The 23,830-nt window shown below is 41.3% G+C and overlaps 1 protein-coding gene across 2 annotated transcripts; it reads right to left on the bottom strand.

Moving 5' to 3' along the window:
* Positions 1 to 5,106: 5,106 nt before the first annotated feature.
* Positions 5,107 to 19,668, bottom strand: c1qtnf6a (C1q and TNF related 6a). Of its 2 annotated transcripts, none has more exons than XM_021624561.2 (3): positions 19,593 to 19,668; positions 8,628 to 8,858; positions 5,107 to 7,903 (listed from the first exon to the last, which is right to left on the bottom strand). In XM_021624561.2, the coding sequence occupies exons 2-3, from the start codon at positions 8,845 to 8,847 to the stop codon at positions 7,356 to 7,358; spliced, it is 768 nt and encodes a 255-aa protein (XP_021480236.1). In that variant the 5' UTR covers positions 8,848 to 8,858; positions 19,593 to 19,668; the 3' UTR covers positions 5,107 to 7,355. The 2 variants fall into 2 exon arrangements, with proteins under 2 accessions (XP_021480236.1, XP_021480237.1); XM_021624562.2 differs by having other exon boundaries at positions 8,628 to 8,852; positions 19,593 to 19,646.
* Between the last annotated feature and the right edge of the window lie 4,162 nt (positions 19,669 to 23,830).

The raw sequence follows: 23,830 nt of genomic DNA, 5'->3' as shown, positions 1-23,830 counted from the left end.
GAAATGCCAAAGGTGGAGGTGTTGCCATTTATGTTGAGAACCACATTCGTGTAAAGCTTAGAGGGGATCTCATGTTAAATACTGTTGAAGTAATATGGCTATAGTTTCATCTGCCTCACCTAAAGCCCATTCTGATGAGAAGCTGCTATAGACAACCAAGTGCTAACAGTATGTATCTGGATAACATGTGTGAAATACTTGATCATGTATGTGATATCAACAGAGTTTTATATTTTCTGGCTGATTTAAATATTGACTTGCTTTCATCAGGATGCCCACTCAAAGAAAAAGTTAAAACTGTAACTAGTGCCTGCAGTCAACCTACCAGGGTAGTTACAAACAGCACAGGAATGAAATCATCAACATGTATTGGTCACATCTTTACTAATGCTGCATACATTTTCTTTAAAGCAGTAACCAAATCCATCGGATGTAGTGATCACAATATAGTAGCCATATCTACGAAAACCAAAGTTCCAAAGGCTGGGCCTAACATAGTGTATAAGTGGTCATACAATACGTTTTGTAGTGATTCCTATGTTGTTGATGTATTGTAAAGACTATTTGTTGGTCCGTGCTGTGTACTGAGGAGCACCAGACGCTGCACTTGACACATTTATGAAATTAGTTATCACAGTTTGTAATAAACATGCACCCATTGACAAACTGTTATCCCCGTGGATTGATGGGGTATTTAAACATTTATACAGAATAACAAGAAGAAGAAACTATACTATGAAACAAAGGTAAAACACATAAAGAATGATAGTAAAAAGCTTTGGAGCACCTTAAATGAAATTTCGGCCAAAAAGGCAAACTCAGCTCCATCATTCATTGAATCAGATTCAAAATTCAAAACATTCATCACAAAACCCACTGATATTGCCAACTACTTCAATGTTTTTACCATTGGCAAAATTAGCAAACTTAGGCATGACATGCCAGCAACAAACGCTGACACTACACATCCAAGAATAACTGATCAAATTATGAAATACAAGTATTGTCATTTTGAATTCCGTAAAGTTAGTATGGAAGAAGTGAAAAAATGATTGTTGTCTATCAAAAATGATAAGCCACCGGGTTCTGACAACTTGGATGGAAAATTACTGAGCATAATAGCAGACGATATTGCCACTCCAATTTGCCATATCTTCAATCTAAGCCTACTAGAAAGTGTGTGCCCTAAGGCTTCGAAGGAAGCAAAAGTAATTCCGCTACCTAAGACTAGTAAAGCCCCCTTTACTGGCTCAAATAGCTGACCAATCAGAATGTTACCAACCCGTAGTAAACTTTTTAGAGAAAAATTGTGTTTTACCAGATACAATGCTGTTTTACTGTAAAGAAATTGACAACAGACTTTCAGCACACTTATAAGGAAGGACATTCAACAAGCTCAGCACTTGCACAAATGACTTATGATTGGCTGAGAGAAATTCATGATAAAAAAGATTGTGGGGGTTGTTTTGTTAGACTTCAGTGCTGCTTTTGACATTATTGATCATAGTCTGCTGATGGAAAAACGTATGTGTTATGATTTGCATCCCCTGCTATATTGTGGATAAAGAGTTACCTGTCTAACAGAACACAAAGGGTGTTCTTTAATGGAACCATCTCCAACATAATCCAGGTAGATTCAGGATTTCCCCAGGGCAGCTGTTTAGGCTCCTTACTTTTTTCAATCTTTACTAATGACGTGCCACTGGCCTTGACGTGTATAGCCTTGACTCAACACTATACACATCAGCTACTACAGTGAATGAAATCACTGTAAGACTTAACAAAGAGCTGAAGTTAGTTTCTTAATGGGTAGCAAGGAATAAGTTAGTCCTAAATATTTCAAAAGCTAAAAGCATTGTATTTGGGACAATTCATTCACTAAACCATAAACCTCAACAAAATCTTGTAATAAATCATGTGGATATTGAGCAAGTTGAGGTGACTAAACTGCTTGAAGTAACCCTGAATTGTAGAGTGTCATGGTCAAAATATGTGGATACAATGGTAGCTAAGATTGGGAGAAGTCTGTCCATACTAAAGCACTACTCTGCCTTTTTAACAAAATTATCAACAAGGTAGGTCCTACAGGCTCTAGTTTTGTTGCGGGGGACCCCAACCTTACAATTGGTTCAGAACAGTGCAGCACGGCTTTCCTTAAAATGTGCACGGAGAGCTAGCATTAATAATATGCATGTAACTCTCTCACGGCTCAAAGTGGAGGAGAGATTGACGTCATCATTTTGTAAGAAGTGTTGACATGCTACATGCACCGAAGTATCTGTTTAAACTACGAGCACACAGCTTGGACACCCATACATACCTCACAAGACATGCCACCAAAGATCTCTTCACAATCTCCAAGTCAAGAACAGACTATGGGAAGTGCAAGGTACTGGGTGCACCTCAGCCACGCTCAAGGTTCTAAACGATATCATAACCGCCATCGATAAGAGACATTACTGTGCAGCCATATTCATCGACCTGGCATAGGCTTCCGACTGCGTCAATCACCACATTCGTATTGGCAGACTCAACAGACTTGATTGACTCGCCTGGTTCACCAACTACTTCTCAGATAGTGTTTAGTGTGTCAAACTGTTGTCCGGACCTGTGGCAGTCTCTATGGGGGTGCCACAGGGTTAAATTCTCGGGCCGACTCTCTTCTCTGTATACATCAATGATGTCGCTCTTGCTGCTGGTGATTCTCCGATCCACCTCTACGCAGACGACACCATTCTGTATTTCTCTGGCCCTTCTTTGGACACTGTGTTAACAAACCTCCAGATGAATTTCAATGCCATACAACTCTCCTTCCGTGGCCTCCAACTGCTCTTAAATGCAAGTAAAACTAAATGCCTGCTCTTCAACCGATCACTGCCCGCACCTGCCCACCCATCCAGCATCACTACTCTGGAGGGTTCTGACTTAGAGTATGTGTACAGCTACAAATACCTAGGTGTCTGGTTAGATTGTAAACTCTCCTTCCAGACTCACATTAAGCATCTCCAATCCAAAATTAAATCTATAATCGGCTTCCTATTTCACCACAAAGAATGCTGCCAAACATACCCTCGTAAAACTGACCATCCTACCGATCCTCGACTTCGGCGATGTCATTAATAAAATAGCCTCCAACACTCTACTCAACAAATTGGATGCAGTCTATCACAGTGCCATCCGTTTTGTCACCAAAGCCCCATATAGTACCCACCACTGTGACCTGTACACTTTTGTTGGCTGGCCCTCGCTTCATACTCGTCGCCGACCCATTGGCTCCAGGTCATCTACAAGTCTCTGCTAGGTAAAGCCCCACCTTATCTCAGCTCACTGGTCACCATAACAGCACCCACTCGTAGCACGCGCTCCAGCAGGTATATCTCAATGGTCACCCCCAAAGCCAATTACTCCTTTGGCCGCCTTTCCTTCCAGTTCTCTGCTGCCAATGACTGGAACGAACTTCAAAAATCACTGAAGCTGGAGATTCATATCTCTCTCACTAGCTTTAAGCACCAGCTGTCATAGCAGCTCACTGATCACTGCACCTGTACATAGCTCATCTGTAAACAGCCCATCCAACTACCTCATCCCCATACTGTATATATTGATTTATCTTGCTCCTTTGCACCCCAGTATCTCTACTTGCACATTCATCTTCTGCACATCTACCATTCCAGTGTTTACTTGCTATATTGTAATTTACTTCGCCACCATGGCCTATTTATTGCCTTACCTCCCTTGTCTAACCTCATTTGCACTCACTGTATATAGACATTTTGTTTCCTTTTTTTCTACTGTATTATTGACTGTATGTTTTGTTTATACCATGTGTAACTCTGTGTTGTTGTATGTGTCGAACTGCTATGCTTTATCTTGGCCAGGTCGCAGTTGTAAGTGACAACTTGTTCTCAACTGGCCCACCTGGTTAAATAAAGGTGGAGAAAATGGTGGAAAAAATAATACGCTTGTGGCTGTACCGTCGGGCCTAGTTAGTACTTGGATGCGAGACCGCCTGGGAATACCAGGTGGTGTAAACTCGAATTATTATTATTATTTAAAAATATGTAAATAGTTAAGTACAGTACAGATACACCCTATTTTTACTTAAGTACATTACACCACTGCCATTTGGGATGTCGCCTTACTACAATTGCGGTCTGGCACCTGTTTATGAGCTCTACTTGTGGTTACCGTAGACATGGGATTTACAGCATACATTTGACTATCACATGCACTTAGATTACAGTACTATGGCCAAGACCTTTCACGTATGTGGTCCCGGGAATCAAACCCGCTATCCTGGCATTGCAAACACCATGCTCTACCAACTATACTACAGAAGATCAAGTCAGGTGGAGTCCTGCTTGAGAGGAGTCTGTGTGGCAGATGGACACCATAGCATGCCATTGCCAAGCAGTGAGTTTGTACATATTAGGCAAATTTATAGCCCCCATTACAACAGCAGTGGAATGGGCTGTGGTTTGAGGACAGGGTGTAGCTGGCCAACACTGCAGATTGAACCAAGAAAACCCCCTAAAATGCTTATTGTGTGTGTCTTGGCTGAGTGAGTGTTGTGGTGTGGTGGAAGACTTGTATTAAGGCAAGAGGAAAGTATGTGCTCCTTGGGACAACACATAGAAAACCAGACCAAAGAGGGAACGCCTGCCCAGTGTGGTCTGTCGGGTGTCATTTAAACCACTAATGTCTCAGTCAACTAAACTATAGAGAAGGATATGAATGCTCCATAATGCGTCATCAAAACAATCATGAAATATGTTGTCATTGCTGTGTTGTCTATGTCCAAAGGAGGCCCTAGTTATTTCAAGGGCGTTCTTGTGACATAGAGATTTGGGAGGTTGCCCACATGAACTCCACTCTAGCGTACTAACCGGACCATCCAACCATTATATTTTTATTGCCTTTGGCAGAAGGATACAATAATCCCTCAACACTCATAAGAACAGATGATAGGTCATATAACAATGGAGGTTGTTGAATTATGAAGACATGTACAGTGGGCGTTGACCTCTTCTCTTGTGTACCTTTCCTTGCTCGACTGCAACTGTTTGACAGATGTGTGGAACAATCAAGCTTGAGGTTGAGACAAAGATGTGTCAATATCTTTATTAACAAAGGTTTGCAAAGTTCATGTAAAATATGTATTGGTCATATGTCATCCATGTTCAAGCAGAATATGTACATTTATTTGAATTATAAAACTAAATATAATGTAGCACCTTTTTGTACATTATTTAGCACCATAAGGAGACAAACAATCAAGTAACTTGAACAGCAAAACAGCTTTGAATTCATTGGAGCATTTTGTCATGAGTAAAGGAAGAATAGTTCTCGAATTGTGACATCTCTACACCTGTGTCTACTAGCTAACTTTCTAAATTAAAAGTTCACCCCTGAATGGCCAGCTTCTCAAAGCTAACTTCCTATCAAACCATTCCCCATTCTGACACAAAAACAACATTCAAGGAAGTGCTGTGAGAAGAGGTTTGAACTTGGCTGAAGGATGCAACTGTTGTTAAAAGCATTGACCTGCATGGTTAGGAATTGGTTTATGAGGGCCACAGTACTGTAAGAACTTGGAAGGGTTTTGGAAAGCTTGCACTTTTTTTTCCATTCCATTGAAAAGCAACCGTCTGTCACACCATTAAACACATATAGAATTATATTTGCAATTCAGTTCCAAATATAAAAGTCTTGCTTAGTCCTTCATTCACTCTCTGTGTCTTTGCACTTAATCAGCCCTTTGATCAACAGTTTATCTTTGTTTGATCTCTGGACTCCCTTCTGCATGTGATATGAGGGTTGAGCTGTGTCTGGATGACTGACTAGAGGAAACTCACCTGCACCCTCTGACATCCTGTTTTGAATCTTTACAAAAACAGCCCCCCTCCTTTTTACATACCTGTAAAGCCCATCTCTAACTCTCACACAGACATTGATAAACCTGCAGTAAAACCACACATTACAGTGTGATTTTAAAACGATTGAAGGATGTTTTAGCACCATCTATTATGTAGGTCATTTCAGCAAAAGGCTGAAGGCTACTCCTGGCAACAGGACTTGTGTTGACTTTAGCCTCAGAAATGCTCTATTTCCTGAAGTAATGTTACTGTTGGAGTCTTACTGTGTTTCCCGCCATCACTTTTCAGAGTACCTGGCAAAATAGTATCACACAAGGAAACTCTGATATTTCCATAAAAATTCAAATTCAGCAAGGCGAATTTGGCAAGGCGCCAAATCTCACAAGACTTATCCCAGCTGCTGTCATTGAAGGAAATACTGCCAAGAGAACTGTTGGAATCAATCAATTCATCTTTCTACTTCAGAGGACTTCTTTGTGCAATTGAATACTTGATCCATGTCAACCCTAATTGAATGGTGCAATGGTACCCTATTCCAGCTGGCACTGTTAGTTTGCCACATTAGGTTCTGATTAGATAAGACCAAACAAAAACAGCACCAAACTGTAAATAACATTTCTGTATCCTGTTACCAAGGGATCCCTGTTGAACTATTATCATATTATTCTTATTTGGACTTGTGAGATCAAATGTGCCTACTGTAATGACTACCGTAGTCTTTTTCATTTATACCCACTGTGCAACTGATATCCAGCTGGAAAATATCAGGACCTTATGAACAGATTTACCAGACAAAAAAAACAGCATACAAACTAGACTAGTGTCCAGACAAAACATCTGAGACAAATGACAGTATTAAGGCATAGCACCAATCTGGGAGTTTGGGAAGACAACCAGGCTTTCTTGCATCACTCATGGTTTCAAAGCACTTCAATGTGTGTCAGTTCACTGTGACAACTCCGAATAAAGCTAACAACCAACATTGAAATCCATTACAGCCAGATGTTTATAAAGGGGTTTGTGTCTTTAAGGGGACATCTCTTTCCGTGTGTCATAGGTCTTTCCCTCCCAGCATCCTTGTGAGCATATACATCTAATAATATATATTTTTCAATACAGGTGACAAGGAGTCTATGGATATGTACATGGAGTCATTACCTTACAAGCCCCCAGTATCCCTTTGCAGCGTATAAAGGCACTTAAAAGTAGGTGTGTGCATCAATGAGTAACCCTGCATAAAGAGGCCCCTCTTCCAATCGGAACCTCCTGAACTCTGACCTCTAGCCCCCTCCCTTCATGTCAGTTGGGGATGGTGTTCATTAGGGCACACCGTATCAAAACATTTTAAACATTTTGCAACGGAAAAAGAAAACAAGCATTTCTTCCTGGACAAGTCCATATAATACCTTCCCGTTTGGCACTGCTTAGAGCGTTTTCTTCCTGTTTTAGTGCCTACTGAACACGTCCCAGCAGGTCATCTCACTCCAGGGTGGGCTTGATGAGGTATCCGTTGAAGGTGATGTAGACATCCACATCGTCACTATACACAGCGTTCTCCCTCTCCCTCTTGTACAGCCGGACCCACACCTCGTCATTGAGCTCAAGGGGCAACATAAGGCTCTGGCTCTGCATGATGGACCTCTCGCTGGGCTGGGCGTACACGATGGCCTGCTCCTTGTCATTCCTCATTATGTGCAGGTAGGTCTCCTTAAAGTTCCAGGTGTGGATGTTGACATTGAAGAAGTAGATCCCAGGGACATAGCAGTTGAACTTTCCTTTGAACATGTCGAAGTGGCCATGGAGGTTGACGAACTCTGTGTCGAACACCAGGGCCTGGTAGTAGTCCACGCTGTGGAGGGACTTGCGACGCCCCACTGAGAAGGCTGCTTCCTGGGTCTTGCAGGGGTCCCCTGGGGGGCCCACCTGGCCCTTGGTTCCTTTGGGGCCCATTGGCCCTCGGGATCCAGTAGCGCCTTCCTCACCAGATTTCCCAGGCGTACCCCTGTCCCCGCGGTTTCCCTTGTCCCCTGTGAGGCAAGATGGAGAATATACAGCACATGAGTCCTTAGAGAGCTATGACACAGTAATGTAGACTAAAGGTCCAAATGGGGTAATGTTGAGATTAAAGTCAGTACAACATGGATCATAGAAGACTATGTGTAGATATATGGTTTATGATTTTCTCCAGATAGGAATGTTACGTAAACTTAGAGTCACTCCAGACTTCTCATAATTGTAGCCCATTCAGTATATGAGAATTTAGGGTTCCGGAGTTATGCTTATCTTTCACAGGATATTTTTTTCTGCTACTTTATTTTTGGAAGGCCACAGCATGTTTTTCCAAGCCAGGTCATACTCTCTGGTGAGCACACACACACACACACACACACACACACACGCACAAACTGTTACGTTTTTGGACATGTTTTCAGCCACATAAGCAAGTTCAGTGCCAGGTTAATGTTCTGAAATAGCAGCAGACATTTTAGCCTCTAGTCCACTGACTGGAGAACATTTCTTACAGCAATGAAAGGAAGCCTTGGATTGGAATACACATAATCATAATCCAATCAAATCAAATCAAATTCAGTCAGTGGGTACAGTATAGCCTGGTCCCGGATCTTTTTGTGATGTTTGGCAAACTGTTTAGTCTTTGGAATGACAACCACCGTAGGAGTTGGCAAAACAACACAAAGAGACCTGGGATCAAGCTATGTGTATTGCAGGTGTAAAGGCACAATCCAGGCGCACCTTTGAGGATAGTCATGTTGATGTAGGTGCGGACTTCAGGCATCTGGTTCAGGCCACTCTTTTGGTCCCCCGTCTGAGGGGCTGGGGGGCCTTTCTGTAGCTCCAGGTCGTCACAGCAGCGGCGGCAGGGGGTAGGAGGGGCACCTCCGGGGGACGGGACAGTGATGACCAGAGGGAGGAACAGGAGGATGGGGCTCAGGAGGAGGAGGTGGTCAAACATGGTTGCTGCACCTGAGAGGACAAGGAAGGACAACAGGCAGATTTAGACACAACCTTTGTGCTGTAAATGCTGTAAATCTTTGAACAAGGAGAGTTATTTGAGGGTATTATATCCAAGATGGGCTTATACCGAAGTCCAATTGACAGTGGTGTTTGCTATTATAAACATGAAGGTACAGTTGTAAATTGGTCCTGCTGACAGAATAAATAAAGCACTCGTAGTGGAGAGAAATACCATTTAATTCCAGTATCATATGAGATTCTACATCGTTGTCTATTACGTAACTCAAATAGTAAAGGCTCGATTCAATGCGTAACGCAATAGAAACTTAAAAGCAATGTTCCCACATGAGTGGAGACTGCAGCACGTAAACTCTGCATATGTAGGCTCAATCGGAAATTACTTTTAAATGTAATTCAGGCTATAGTGCTGAACTTTGGCGATACAGATTGACTCGAGCATGAAGAAAAAACAAGTAAGACAAAGAGGTATTTATGTTATCCTATGAGTAGGGTAAATTATACTATATACAGTGCCTTGCGAAAGTATTCGGCCCCCTTGAACTTTGCGACCTTTTGCCACATTTCAGGCTTCAAACATAAAGATATAAAACTGTATTTTTTTGTGAAGAATCAACAACAAGTGGGACACAATCATGAAGTGGAACGACATTTATTGGATATTTCAAACTTTTTTAACAAATCAAAAACTGAAAAATTGGGCGTGCAAAATTATTCAGCCCCCTTAAGTTAATACTTTGTAGCGTCACCTTTTGCTGTGATTACAGCTGTAAGTCGCTTGGGGTATGTCTATCAGTTTTGCACATCGAGAGACTGACATTTTTTCCCATTCCTTCTTGCAAAACAGCTCGAGCTCAGTGAGGTTGGATGGAGAGCATTTGTGAACAGCAGTTTTCAGTTCTTTCCACAGATTCTCGATTGGATTCAGGTCTGGACTTTGACTTGGCCATTCTAACACCTGGATATGTTTATTTTTGAACCATTCCATTGTAGATTTTGCTTTATGTTTTGGATCATTGTCTTGTTGGAAGACAAATCTCCGTCCCAGTCTCAGGTCTTTTGCAGACTCCATCAGGTTTTCTTCCAGAATGGTCCTGTATTTGGCTCCATCCATCTTCCCATCAATTTGAACCATCTTCCCTGTCCCTGCTGAAGAAAAGCAGGCCCAAACCATGATGCTGCCACCACCATGTTTGACAGTGGGGATGGTGTGTTCAGCTGTGTTGCTTTTACGCCAAACATAACGTTTTGCATTGTTGCCAAAAAGTTCAATTTTGGTTTCATCTGACCAGAGCACCTTCTTCCACATTTTTGGTGTGTCTCCCAGGTGGCTTGTGGCAAACTTTAAACTACACTTTTTATGGATATCTTTAAGAAATGGCTTTCTTCTTGCCACTCTTCCATAAAGGCCAGATTTGTGCAATATATGACTGATTGTTGTCCTATGGACAGAGTCTCCCACCTCAGCTGTAGATCTCTGCAGTTCATCCAGAGTGATCATGGGCCTCTTGGCTGCATCTCTGATCAGTCTTCTCCTTGTATGAGCTGAAAGTTTAGAGGGACGGCCAGGTCTTGGTAGATTTGCAGTGGTCTGATACTCCTTCCATTTCAATATTATCGCTTGCACAGTGCTCCTTGGGATGTTTAAAGCTTGGGAAATCTTTTTGTATCCAAATCCGGCTTTAAACTTCTTCACAACAGTATCTCGGACCTGCCTGGTGTGTTCCTTGTTCTTCATGACGCTCTCTGCGCTTTTAACGTACCTCTGAGACTATCACAGTGCAGGTGCATTTATACGGAGACTTGATTACACACAGGTGGATTGTATTTATCATCATTAGTCATTTAGGTCAACATTGGATCATTCAGAGATCCTCACTGAACTTCTGGAGAGAGTTTGCTGCACTGAAAGTAAAGGGGCTGAATAATTTTGCACCCCCAATTTTTCAGTTTTTGATATGTTAAAAAAGTTTGAAATATCCAAGAAATGTCGTTCCACTTCATGATTGTGTCCCACTTGTTGTTGATTCTTCACAAAAAAATACAGTTTTATATCTTTATGTTTGAAGCCTGAAATGTGGCAAAAGGTCGCAAAGTTCAAGGGGGCCGAATACTTTCGCAAGGCACTGTATGCAGCTGTTCCCAAACTAGGGGTAACGACATATTGTGTGGTCGCCTAATATGAACATGCGGTCAAGGGAGAATCTCCAAAATCAGGTAAAAAATATATATTATATATATATATATATATATATATATATATATATATATATATATATATATATATATATATATATATGGTTGAAGTCGGACGTTTACATACACCTCAGCCAAATACATTTAAACTAAGTTTTTCACAATTCCTGACATTTAATCCTAGTAAAATAATCCCTGTTTTAGGTCAGATAGGATCACCACTTCAGTTTAAGAATGTGAAATGTCCGAATAATAGCAGAGAGAATTATTTATTTCAGCATTTACTTTCATCACATTCCAAGTGGGTCAGAAGTATACATACACTCAATTAGTATTTGGTAGCGTTGCCTTTAAATTGTTTAACTTAGGTCAAACGTTTCGGGGGGGCTTCCACAAGCTTCCTACGGTAAGTTGGGTGAATTTTATCCTATTCATCTTGATAGAGCTGGTGTAACTGAATCAGGTTTGTAGGCCTTCTTACACGCACACTCTTTTTCAGTTCTGCTCACAAATTTTCTATAGGATTGTGGTCAGGGCTTTATGACAGCCACTCCATTACCTTGACTTGGTTGTCCTCGAGCCATTTTGCCACAACTTTGGAAGTATGCTTGGGGTCATTGTCCATTTGGAAGACCCATTTGCAACTTCCTGACTGATGTCGTGAGATTTTGCTTCAATATATACACATCATTTTATTTCCTCATGATGCCATCTGTTTTGTGAAGTGCACCAGTCCCTCCTGCAGCAAGGCACCCCCACAACATGATGCTGCCACCTCCGTGCTTCACGGTTGGGATGGTGTTCTTCGGCTTGCAAGCCTCCCCCTTTTTCCTCCAAACATGACAATGGTCATTATGGCCAAACAGTTCTATTTTTGTTTCATCAGACCAGAAGACATTTCTCCAAAAAGTACGATATTTGTCCTCATGTGCAGTTGCAAACCATTGTCTGGCTTTTTTATGGCGGTTTTGGAGCAGTGGCTTCTTCCTTGCTGAGCGGACTTTCTGGTTATGTAGATATACAGTGGGGCAAAAAAGTATTTAGTCAGCCACCAATTGTGCAGGTTCTCCCACTTAAAAAGATGAGAGAGGCCTGTCATTTTCATCATTGGTACACTTCAACTATGACAGACAAAATGAGAAAAAAAAATCCAGAAAATGTTTAATGAATTTATTTGCAAATTATGGTGGAAAATAAGTATTTGGTCACCTACAAACAAGCAAGATTTCTGGCTCTCACAGACCTGTAACTTATTCTTTAACTCCAACCTTGACTCCAACCTAAGTGTAAACTTCTGACTTCCACTGTAAATATATACAAAGTAACAGTCAAAGTTTGGACACACCTACTTATTCAAGGGTTTTTATATATTTTTAAAATTTTCTACATTGTATAATGAAGACAGCATAATTATGAAATAACACATATTGAATCATGTAGTCCCAAAAAATGTTATGCAAATCAAAATATATCTTAGAATTGAGATTCTTCGAAGTAGCCACATGCTGCTTTGATGATAGCTTTGCACACCCTTGGCATTATCTCAACCAGCTTCAGCTGGAATGCTTTTCCAACAGTCCTGAAGGAGTTCCCACATATGCTGAGCACTTGTTGGCTACTTTTCCTTCACTCTGTTGTCCGACTCATCCCAAACCATCTCAACTGGGTTGAGGTCGGGGGATTGTGGAGGCCAGGTCATCTGATGCAGCACTCCATCACTCTCCTTCTTGGTCGAATAGCCCTTACATAGCCTGGAGGTGTGTTGAATCATTGTCCTGTTGAAAAACAAGTGATTGTCCCACTAAGCACATAACTGACGGAATGGCGTTTCACTGCAGAATGCTGTTGTAGCCATTCTGGGTAAGTGTGCCTTGAATTCTCAACAAATCACTGACAGTGTCACCAGCAAAGCACCCCCATACCATCACACCTCTTCCTCCATGCTTCATGGTGGGAACCACACATGCAGAGATGATCCATTCACCTAAACTGTGTCTCACAAAGACACGGCGGTTGGAACTCCAAATCTCAACTATGGACTCATCAGACCAAAGGACAGATTTCCACAGGTCTAATGTCCGTTGCTCGTGTTTCTTGGCTCAAACAAGTCTCTTCTTCTTATTGGTGTCCTTTAGTAGTGGTTTCTTTGCAGCAATTTGACCATGAAGGCCTGATTCACGCAGTCTCCTCTGAACAGTTGATTTTGAGATGTGTCTGCTACTTGAACTCTGTGAAGCGTTTATTTGGGCTGCAATTTCTGAGGCTGGTAACTCTAATGAACATATCCTCTGCAGCAGAGGTAACTCTGGGTCTTCCATTCCTGTGGCGGTCCTCATGAGAGCTAGTTTCATCATATCGCTTGATGGTTTTTGCGACTGCACTTGAAGAAAGTTTCAAAGGTCTTGAAATTTTCCAGATTGACTGACCTTCATGTCTTAAAGTAATGATGGACTGTCATTTCGCTTTGCTTATTTGAGCTGTTCTTGCCATAATATGGACTTGGTCTGTTACCAAATAGGGCTATATTCTGTATACCACCCCTACCTTGTCACAACTTCACTGATTGGCTCAAACACATTAAGAAGAAAATAAATTCCACAAATTAACTTGTAACAACGCACACCTTTTAGTTGAAATGCATTCCAGGTGACTACCTCATGAAGCTGGTTGAATGCCAAGAGTGTGCAAAGCTGTCATCAAGGCAAAGGGTGGCTACTTTGAAGAATCTCAAATATTAAAAATATTTGAATTTATTTAACACTTTTTTGGTTACTACATGATGCCATATGTGTTATTGAATAGTTTTGATGTCTTCACTATTATTTTACAATGGAGAAAATAGTAAAATATAGAAAAACCCTTGAATGAGTAGGTGTGTCCAAACTTTTGACTGGTACTGTAAATATACTATATAGTTTTTGTCTCTCAAAATCATTGTAATGTGGTTAACCTTAAAACCAGAGAGCGCCCTTAGATCCTGGGAAAAGGCCGCACTTGACCATTGCACTTGAATCATTGGCTAAGCCTGCTAACCTGTGAAACCACACACTATTGCAGAGACTTTGATATTGCCGGCCTCAATTGATATGGTGAACACAATACCTTTGTCAGATAACACAGTGAAACTAAGAATTGACGCTATAGCTAGCAATCAAAAGCAAACTGACTGAACAACTTTATCCTCTCCAAATGGATGTTAACTGTGAGGGCCGAGATGCCCATTCGTTGACTTTTGTTCGCTACATGTCCTCGGATGCTTTTCATGAGGACATATTGTTCTGTCTCAGTATTCCCGAGCATGAAACGGCAGAGGGGATGATGAGTGTGCTGCGTGGCTATATTGACGAAAAAGAGATTCCATGCGATTGAATAGTGGGATTTTTGCACAGATGGGGCTCCATCTATCACGGGATGGTGGGCAGGCCTCTGCACTCTAGTTATACATGTTTCTCCCTCTGCCATATGGATGCATTGTATGATACACCCACTGGGCCATAATGGGTACACCGAGAGCAACTTGTGGCAAAAGAGCTGAGCGCAGAACTCTGAGATTTAAGCAGCAGGTAACTTCAAGTGCAAACTACGTTGCACACGCCTGTTTGCAAAACTTTGTGGAGATATGGGATCAGAGCCTGACAATGTTCTATTTCACACCGAGGCTTGTTGGTTATCGAGGGGGAGTGTTGGAAAGATTATTGGAATTGAGAGAGGAACTGTTGTCATTCGCAATGGAAGTAAATCTTTCTGTGTAATGAAAATAACATTTCTCTCCTTGCCTATGTAACAGACATATTTGTGAAACTGAACGAACTGAACGCAAGCATGAAGGGGAAATACAAAACATTTCTACAGATGAGTGACCAATCAGATTTAGCTGATTTGACTGTGACCCTGGCTCAGTTGACATGCCGGTAAGTGGAATTGAGCAGCTGATCGAGCTGAAGACAAGGCAAGGCATTCACGGGTCACTATGGAGGAGTTTTGGTTTATGACTCAAAGGGAATACTGTGCCGTCTCCCTCCGAATATTAAAACTCACGGTACGCTGATTCAGTGCTCTCCTCTGTATTAGAAGAAAATACATTTGATCCAGGTTGGATGTGACAGGAGAGATGAAGTGCGCACAGTACACCACACCCCCTGACTTTGAGAGGCTCCGACACGACATGGATCAAGCACACCCATCTAATTAGGGGTGGTGAGATAAGAGTAATTATGTCAGACTAATTTGCAATTGACTTTCATAGCCCCACATTAAAAGTATGTGATTGTGATTTGAGAACACAATCAGAAATACAGTTAGAATGTTTTACAATGGACTGCCATATCCCCAATAAACAAAGTAATCATCGGCTGTTAATTACATGCATTTTGTTTCACATGGTTGGGGTCGCAATCATTATCAGCTATCAAAATGTGGTCGTGGGCCAAAAAAAGTTTGGGAAACACCCTGCTATAGTGGTTTAATGAATATCCACATAAATAAGATGGGAAAAAAACATTCCTGAAATATCAGTCTGCTTAGTAACTGAATTATTACGTGTCCCACTGCTGTTCCAGGAGAGTGGGAAAAAGAGGATTTTGGATCCAGAGAAAACATACCATATATTTGCATAGGGGAGCAGGGAAAGCAGGGGGGAGCAGGGGAGCAGGGGAGCGGGGAAAGTTTAGGAATGGTGAACACGAGCCAGCTATGAACTATCCATGAGACAGCAACCACTGTTGTTGTCAGGAGCTTCGATTCAAACCATGACCATTATTGGTCATTTTCAATGATGCCAGCCCTTTAGTCTCAGACAGACAGTGCAACACAGCTGTTATACTAAGGTGCCATTTTAGATCCATAGCTCATTGCAGTGACAAAACATTGGTCCAATGAAAATCCACAGAAGAAACACTAGTGTGGCTCTCATCCACAAACCAAAAGTATAGCAATGCTATAGCTTCTTCCATAATGTCCCTGGAATAAATGTCCATGATCTGCAGACATCTGAGTGATCTTGAAGGTCTTTTTCTGGGATTGTCAATTCAAAATCGAATCAAAGTTGAGTGTCATATGCACGGGATACAGCATAGTTGTCTGTAGAAAGGAATGCTTCAACTCCGCAAAATATGTGAACCATGTAAACTTGTGAAGTGTACCGAGGTACAGTAATGTCACGTTCTGACCTTAGTTCCTTTGTTTTGTCTTTTGTTTTAGTATGGTCAGGGCGTGAGTTGGGTGGGTTGTCTATGTTAGTTTGTCTATGATTTTCTATTTCTGTGTTTGGCCTGGTATGGTTCTCAATCAGAGGCAGCTGTCAATCGTTGTCCCTGATTGAGAACCATATTTAGGTAGCCTGTTTTCCATTGTGTTTTGTGGGTGGTTATTTTCTGTTTAGTGTTGTGGTGCGGTGCACCTTACAGGACTGTTCGTTGGTTGTTTATTGTTTTCTTTTCAGTGTTCATTAAAATATTTAAAATATGAACACTTACCACGCTGCACCTTGGTCCTCCTCTCCTTCCCCAGACGACAAGCGTTACAAGTACAGTGCCTTGCGAAAGTATTCGGCCCCCTTGAACTTTGCAACCTTTTGCCACATTTCAGGCTTCAAACATAAAGATATAAAACTGTATTTTTTTGTGAAGAATCAACAACAAGTGGGACACAATCATGAAGTGGAACGACATTTATTGGATATTTCAAACTTTTTTAACAAATCAAAAACTGAAAAATTGGGCGTGCAAAATTATACAGCCCCCTTAAGTTAATACTTTGTAGCGCCACCTTTTGCTGCGATTACAGCTGTAAGTCGCTTGGGGTATGTATCTATCAGTTTTGCACATCGAGAGACTGAAATTTTTTCCCATTCCTCCTTGCAAAACAGCTCGAGCTCAGTGAGGTTGGATGGAGAGCATTGAAATGTGGCAAAAGGTCGCAAAGTTCAAGGGGGCCGAATACTTTCGCAAGGCACTGTATCTTGATCATTTTTGGATTGTACAGGCTAGCTATGTGCCAAATGTTTTGTTACTACCGAAGGGTAAGAAATAACTACATTAATTTGATAGTAAGGATAGTTTGATAGTTTAAAGCTATATTATCTGGTGGTGTGCTAGACTTGAGAACATGTTAATAAAGCCAGTGGAATGCATCAGTAGACTAATCTGCATTAGATAAATCATGTACATTAGCATCTCGGAGCAAGATGCCCCAAACGGAAAAGTAATATGGCCATATATGGCCTTACCTTACATTACCAAAATTAATTGGATACCTGCTCGTCGAACATCTCATTCCAAAATCATTGGCATTAATATGGAGTTGGTATCCCCTTTGCTGCTATAACAGCCACTCTTCTGGGAAGGCTTTCCACTAGATGTTGGAACATTGCTGCAGGGACTTGCTTCCATTCAGCCACAAGAGCATTAGTGAGATCGGGCACTGATGTTGGGCGATTAGGCCTGGCTCGCAGTTGGAGTTCCAATTCATCCCAAAGGTGGTCAATGGGGTTGAGTTCAGGGTTCTTTGCAGGCCTGTCAAGTTCTTCCACACCAATCTCGACAAACCATTTCTGTATGGACTTCGCTTAGTGCACGGGGGCATTGTCAGGCTGAAACAGGAAAGGGCCTTCTCCAAACTGTTGCCACAAAGTTGGAAGCACAGAATCGTCTAGAATGTCATTGTATGCTGTAGCGTTAATAGTTCCCTTCATTGGAGCGAAAGAGCGTAGCCTGAACCATGAACAACAGCCCCAGACCATTATTCCTCATCCACCAAACTTTACAGTTGGCACCATGCATTGGGGTAGGAAGACTTTTCCTGGCATCCGCCAAACCCAGATTCGTCTGTCGGACTGCCAGATGGTGAAGCGTGATTCGTCACTCCAGAGAACGCGTTTCCGCTGCTCCAGAGTCCAATGGCGGCGATCTTTACATCACTCCAGCTGATGCATGGCATTACGCGTGGTGATCTTAGGCTTGTGTGATACTGCTAGGACATGGAAACCCATTTCATGAAGCTCCCGTCGAACAGTTCTTGTGCTGACATTGCTTCCAGATGCAGTTTGGAACTTGTTTGGAAAGGTGGCATCCTATGACGGTGCCATGTTGAAAGTCACTGAGCTCTTCAGTAAAGCCATCCTACTGCAAATGTTTGTCTATGAAGATTGCATGGCTGTGTGCTCAATTTTATACACCTGTCATTAACGGGTGTGGCTGAAATAGCCGAAACCACTAATTTGAAGGGATGTACACATACTTTTGTGTATATAGTGTATTTCACAGTGGTTTAAATGGTACAATAATTCTCTACTCTATACTTGCTTGTTTTGTCACATAAACTGAAATTAGGCGAACTATTCAAATTTTAGCAACCAGGAAATGGCGGAGCGGTTTCTGCATAGTGCATTTTTTTGGTTTTTATATATATAATGATGTTGGAAAAATACTGTGAAATTTTGAAAATATTAAGCCGTTGAAGCTCATTTACTGCATTTCTATACTATTTAAAAAGTCTAAAATGCTCTTTAGAAAACAGCAAAAACAAGCAAAAAGGACTGTAGCTGTAGCTTCATGTACCTCAGTTGACCAACAAACACATAGCCTATTAGCTATACAATTAGCCGCTACACATTAACTCAGCACCTGGATAACAAACTATAGTTTAATACATACAGACAGAGGTATTCTACATGTTTTACCATGGGGTTGGAATACATTTTTGCCTTTTTAAAGCTAATTCCTTGCAATTCTACCTATTTTGCCATGACTTATGTCATGTTAATATGATATCTGAGTGAGAGTGACACACAAAATCAATGGGGGCCAATTGGAGGTCAGGGCCCCTGGGCTCGTGCCCAGCGTTACCTGTCAGTAATTCGGCCCGATCACTACAAAATTAGATAGCTAGCTAGACTAACTTGGTAGATTCTCAATTGCGCACTCCTCGCGTCCTCTCTCCTTCCCGAAACCGATTGACTGAGAAAGGCAGAGATCCCTCCTCTCTGACCTTCTCCTCCAATGGGTTTTGAGAAGGAGGCAAGGAGAGAGGACGCAAGGAGTATGCAATTGAGATTGTAATTATACCCTAGACTAATCCAAAAATGTTTTATGACGGGCTAATTGAGTGACTGTCAGTGAGTGACATATAGCAAGAGGAAAACTGCTGATGCACAACCAAGTTTCGAAATTGCACCTTGTCTATTCACTATTCTAACTCTCACCAGAATTTGAGATCCTGACTGAGTTCCTAAAAAACAGTCAGCTACTCCGTGTCCTCATGTGTAATTACGGCCATGCCTGTACGGTCCTGTTGAGAGGCAGCCAACTATTGAAACTAGCTGTGGCTGCTGATATGCAACTTCACCAGCCCTCTGGTGCTGCTCTATCCTCCTCTCTGCAAGTTCTGACGACGCCCATCAGTTAGACATTACATTTAATGTAGCCAAATTAAAGATGCGGAACTGCGTGAGACGTGCACTCTTGGCATTGTGCAGAAGCTACCGCAGAATGACAGATAATGTGATTGATAGTAAAGCATGCAGTAACTTACCTCTTGTAGAAGTCTCTTCAAGTGGTGTTGATCAGCTGAGGAGAGAGAGGAGAGAGAAAGGAGAGAGAGAGGGGAGGAAAGGGGAGGGGGAGAATCCTGAGTCAGCCTCTCTCTCTCTAAAATTCAAATGCAATGTTGCCACAGCAAAGTGATACACATAAAACAATGAAAACAACATCGACAACAATAAGAATAGCTACAAGTACTAATCAAAAACTGGTAAACCGATCTTAATTTGAGCCAGCACGAAAATAATCATGCAGAAACTGGAAATGTGAATTATTATGTGGATTGTAATGAATGGACATTTATGTAGGGGCTGATACATTTCTAGTTGTTGCAAATCAAGTCTTACATTTCAAAGTGGAAATTACAAACTTTAGAAGCCTTTTTAAAACTCAAATACACTTCAAGTTTGCATATTCTCAGAAACAAAAGAGTAATCAAACTAAGATCCTATGTACAGCATAACAAATAAAACAAATAAATATCCAGAATCTAATTCCACAAAGAAAATTGAATGACTCTCTCTCTCTCTCTCGCTCTCTCAATTCAATTGAATTAAATTCAATTTAAGGGGCTTTATTGGCATGGGAAACATATTTTTACATTGCCAAAGCAAGTGAAATAGATAATAAACAAAAGTGAAATAAACCATTTTTAAAAATGAACATTAAACATTACACTCACAAAAGCTCCAAAAGAAAAAAGAAATTTCAAAAGTCATGTTGTGCAAATATTTAAAGTACAAGAAGGAAAATTAATAAACATAAATATAGGCTGTATTTCCATTGGTGTTTGTTCTTCACTGGTTGCCCTTTTCTTGTAGCAACAGGTCACAAATCTTGCTGCTGTGATGGCACACTGTGGTATTTCACCAAATACATATGGGAGTTTATCAAAATTGGGTTTGTTTTTAAATTCTTTGTAGGTCTGTGTAATCTGAGAGAAATATGTGTCTCTAATATGGTCATACATTTGGCAGGAGGTTATGAAGTGCAACAAGTTTCCACCTCATTTTGTGGGCAGTGTGCCTGTCTTCTCTTGAGAGCCAGGTCTGCCTACGGCTTAATAGCAAGGCTATGCTCATTGAGTCTGTACATACAGTAGTCAAAGCTTTCCTTAAGTTTTGGTCAATCACAGTGGTCAGGTATTCTGCCACTGTGTCCTCTCTGTTTAGGGGCAAATAGCATACTAGTTTGCTCTGTTTGTTTTGTTAATTTTTTCCAATGTGTCAAGTAATTATTGTTACAATTGGGTCTAATTGTGTTGCTGTCCTGGGGCTCTGTGGGGTCTGTGTTTGTGAACAGAGCCCCAGGACCAGCTTTCTTAGGGGACTCTTCTCCAGGTTCATCTCTCTGTAGGGGATGCCTTTGTTATGGAAGGTCTCTCTCTCTCTCTCTTTTGGACACAATAGCAACATTGACTCTCAACAGTTCCAGTAAGAAGGCTACTTTGCCCACATGCATGTTGTTTACTCTGACTGAATGGCTGCTGTTTCTCCATGAATGTCTTTCCATGCAATGTAAAATGACATGTATAGCTTGTGAGAAGTAAGGCTATGACATGACCGTGATCATTCGAAGTCGATAACTCATGAAAAAGGATGGGAATGTTTAAGGGCTCTGACAATGTAGAGCGGATGGAATGTATTGTCTATGTCTGGAGGTTCTGTTTGAACATATGATAAAGCCTAACAAATCTTTAGACATTCAGGATGACATTCAATTTTGTGTATATATATATATATATATATATATATAAACAGAACACTATTTTTGTATTTCTCAATCAAGAGCAGTAATAATAGTTTTATTAGCATCACATTAAATTCAAACAAATAGGCTAAGTGTTGTCGGATCATTTTTCTTTCTCTTTGTTAAGTTCCACTATTTATACCAGACCCTCATTTGCAGGATTCATTATCGAACATCTTTGTTTGGTTAAGAACACTAATTTATTACATTCTGTTAAAGAAATGAATTAGAACAGATATAGGAACCTTTTATTGATACCCAAAAACCAATCAAACAGTGGACACACAAGCACACGCACGCACACGCACACACACACACACACACACGCACACGCACTCGCACACACACACTACCCTACCCAAACCCCACACTACATTGCACTACATCTGTATAATAGTTGTGGGAGACTCAAGAGAACAAACCCCATTGCCTTTGCAAGTACTATCTGCCATCCTTCCAGTCCAGTCCTGTATTTCTGCTGTGGTGAATTCCTTCCCCCTGCTCTTTTTTCTGCTGCTTCACATCTGTGAAAGCTCAAGCCACAAAGGAGAGGAGGAGGCAGATGTTAGTATGTGGAGGGCCTGGAGGGGAGCTAGCACTCTGAGGAGAAAGGGGGCACAGGGTTTTACACATGGAGTCAGGGACAGACAGGGTGGGGTAGTGTTATTGTTGGGGTGGAGACGGGAGGTGAGGGGGGCAGAGGGGAGAGGTAGGCTAGCTTGAGGGAAGGAAAGGATTGGAAGGGAGGAACATGGAGCTGGGGAGAAATTGGTGGCAGAAACCTTCGGGGGGGGACAGTAACACACACATGCCCATGTGCAGGCAGGCAGGCACGTACACACACACACACACGCACGCACGCACACAGACATTAACTTTTAGCAGAGACAATATATGTTTGACTATTTATGGGGCCCAATGGTTTTTGTTAGCTGAATCAGACAGATTTTGTTCCATGTTCCCTTGGGACTACTGTTTTTAACTGGAATGTCTGACTCACTGAAACGTAGACCACATTTATGATTGTCATTTTTTAAGGCAATTACAATAGACACAGACATTTATACAGGCATGTGAAATGGGTCTTTTACACTTTCTTACCATCCCTGTTGGTGCAGATACAGCATAACCATGTTGGCACAACGGTCTACCTGCACTACACAGTGAGAATGAATAGGCCTATTATTTTTATTTTTTATCTTTATTTACCTTCCGCAAGTTTTTGGATGAACTGTCATTGCCATTGCTGTGAGAGCGGAAGTTGCTTTCAGATTGGTGTACACGTGTTACACAAGCACATCTGGAGTGCATTACCGCCTAGGGGTCCAGGATTGAAAGAGACTCCACAGACTGTTATGTAATCATGTCAAGGGTGTTCTCCTTCTTCCAACTCCATGCCATTAACGGACACATCTGACCCAGGTTTTATTGACTCTAAGACATTGACTGTCCTCCCTTGAACTACCAGTGTCTACAGTACCGGTATGTCTATTTCTATCTAGGAAGGAAGGAAGGAAGGAAGGAAGGAAATAAATAAATAAATAAATAAATAAATAAGGAAGGAAGGAAATGAGGGAGGAAATAAGTCAGGAAGGAAGGCTCATGCTTCACATGTCGTCTGCCCCTCTTTCTTTCCCTCTTTCAATTTTTAAGTGCCAAGAAAAATCTAAATTTTAAAGACAAATATTATTTGTAGCTCTATATGCTTTCATTTAGACTATTGATTGACCTTTCAACTGCAAGCTACTCAACCATCATCATCTCTTTCTCTGTATCTTTCTTTTCTCCCAATGTCAACACTACTTCTAATCTTAATAGAGGAAACTGCAACGTTCCAAAGACATTCAGCTGTGAAAACATAATTGTTCCACAAATGTAATGTGTTGAAGGGAGGATAACTGATAAATCACATATCAAACCATGTTTTAAACTACCTCAATATTATTTTTCTTTCATTGACTATACGGATTTATTCCAGGCCTACAAGAATAAATAATACAAAAACACCAGATGTACAATAAATTATTTATATTTGGGGATGGTGAGATTGCAAATGAAAATCTTCAGCATGAGCCTCTTCAGTCATATCATTGACCTTTATACAGTTTGTTCTGAAACACCGAGGCCTTAACCACTAACCCCTAGTTGACCTCTCGTTTTCTCATCTCATAAGAACCTCCATAACCCTCTCTATACTCGTTCCTTGTCTCTGCTCAACTGAATTGCCCACCAATAACCAGAAGGTAGAGGCTGCATCCCAAATGTAGTGCACTATATATGGAATGGGGTGCCATTTGGGACATAGTCAGTGTTCCACCAGTCAGAACTCATTCCTTTTTATGAGGTGGCAAACATTATTTGATCTTATGTCTGTGTGTTTGTTCTTTGGAGTGTCTACTGAAACATGGACATCAATGCAGTAGTTCATATGGTTGTGGCATTCAACAAACTTGAGAAAGATTTTTGCTGAGATACAAAGAT

The sequence above is a fragment of the Oncorhynchus mykiss genome, chromosome 12 (genome assembly GCF_013265735.2).
Source record: "Oncorhynchus mykiss isolate Arlee chromosome 12, USDA_OmykA_1.1, whole genome shotgun sequence".
Taxonomy (NCBI): Eukaryota; Metazoa; Chordata; class Actinopteri; order Salmoniformes; family Salmonidae; genus Oncorhynchus; species Oncorhynchus mykiss.
This window is presented reverse-complemented; position numbering and strand designations above follow the sequence as displayed.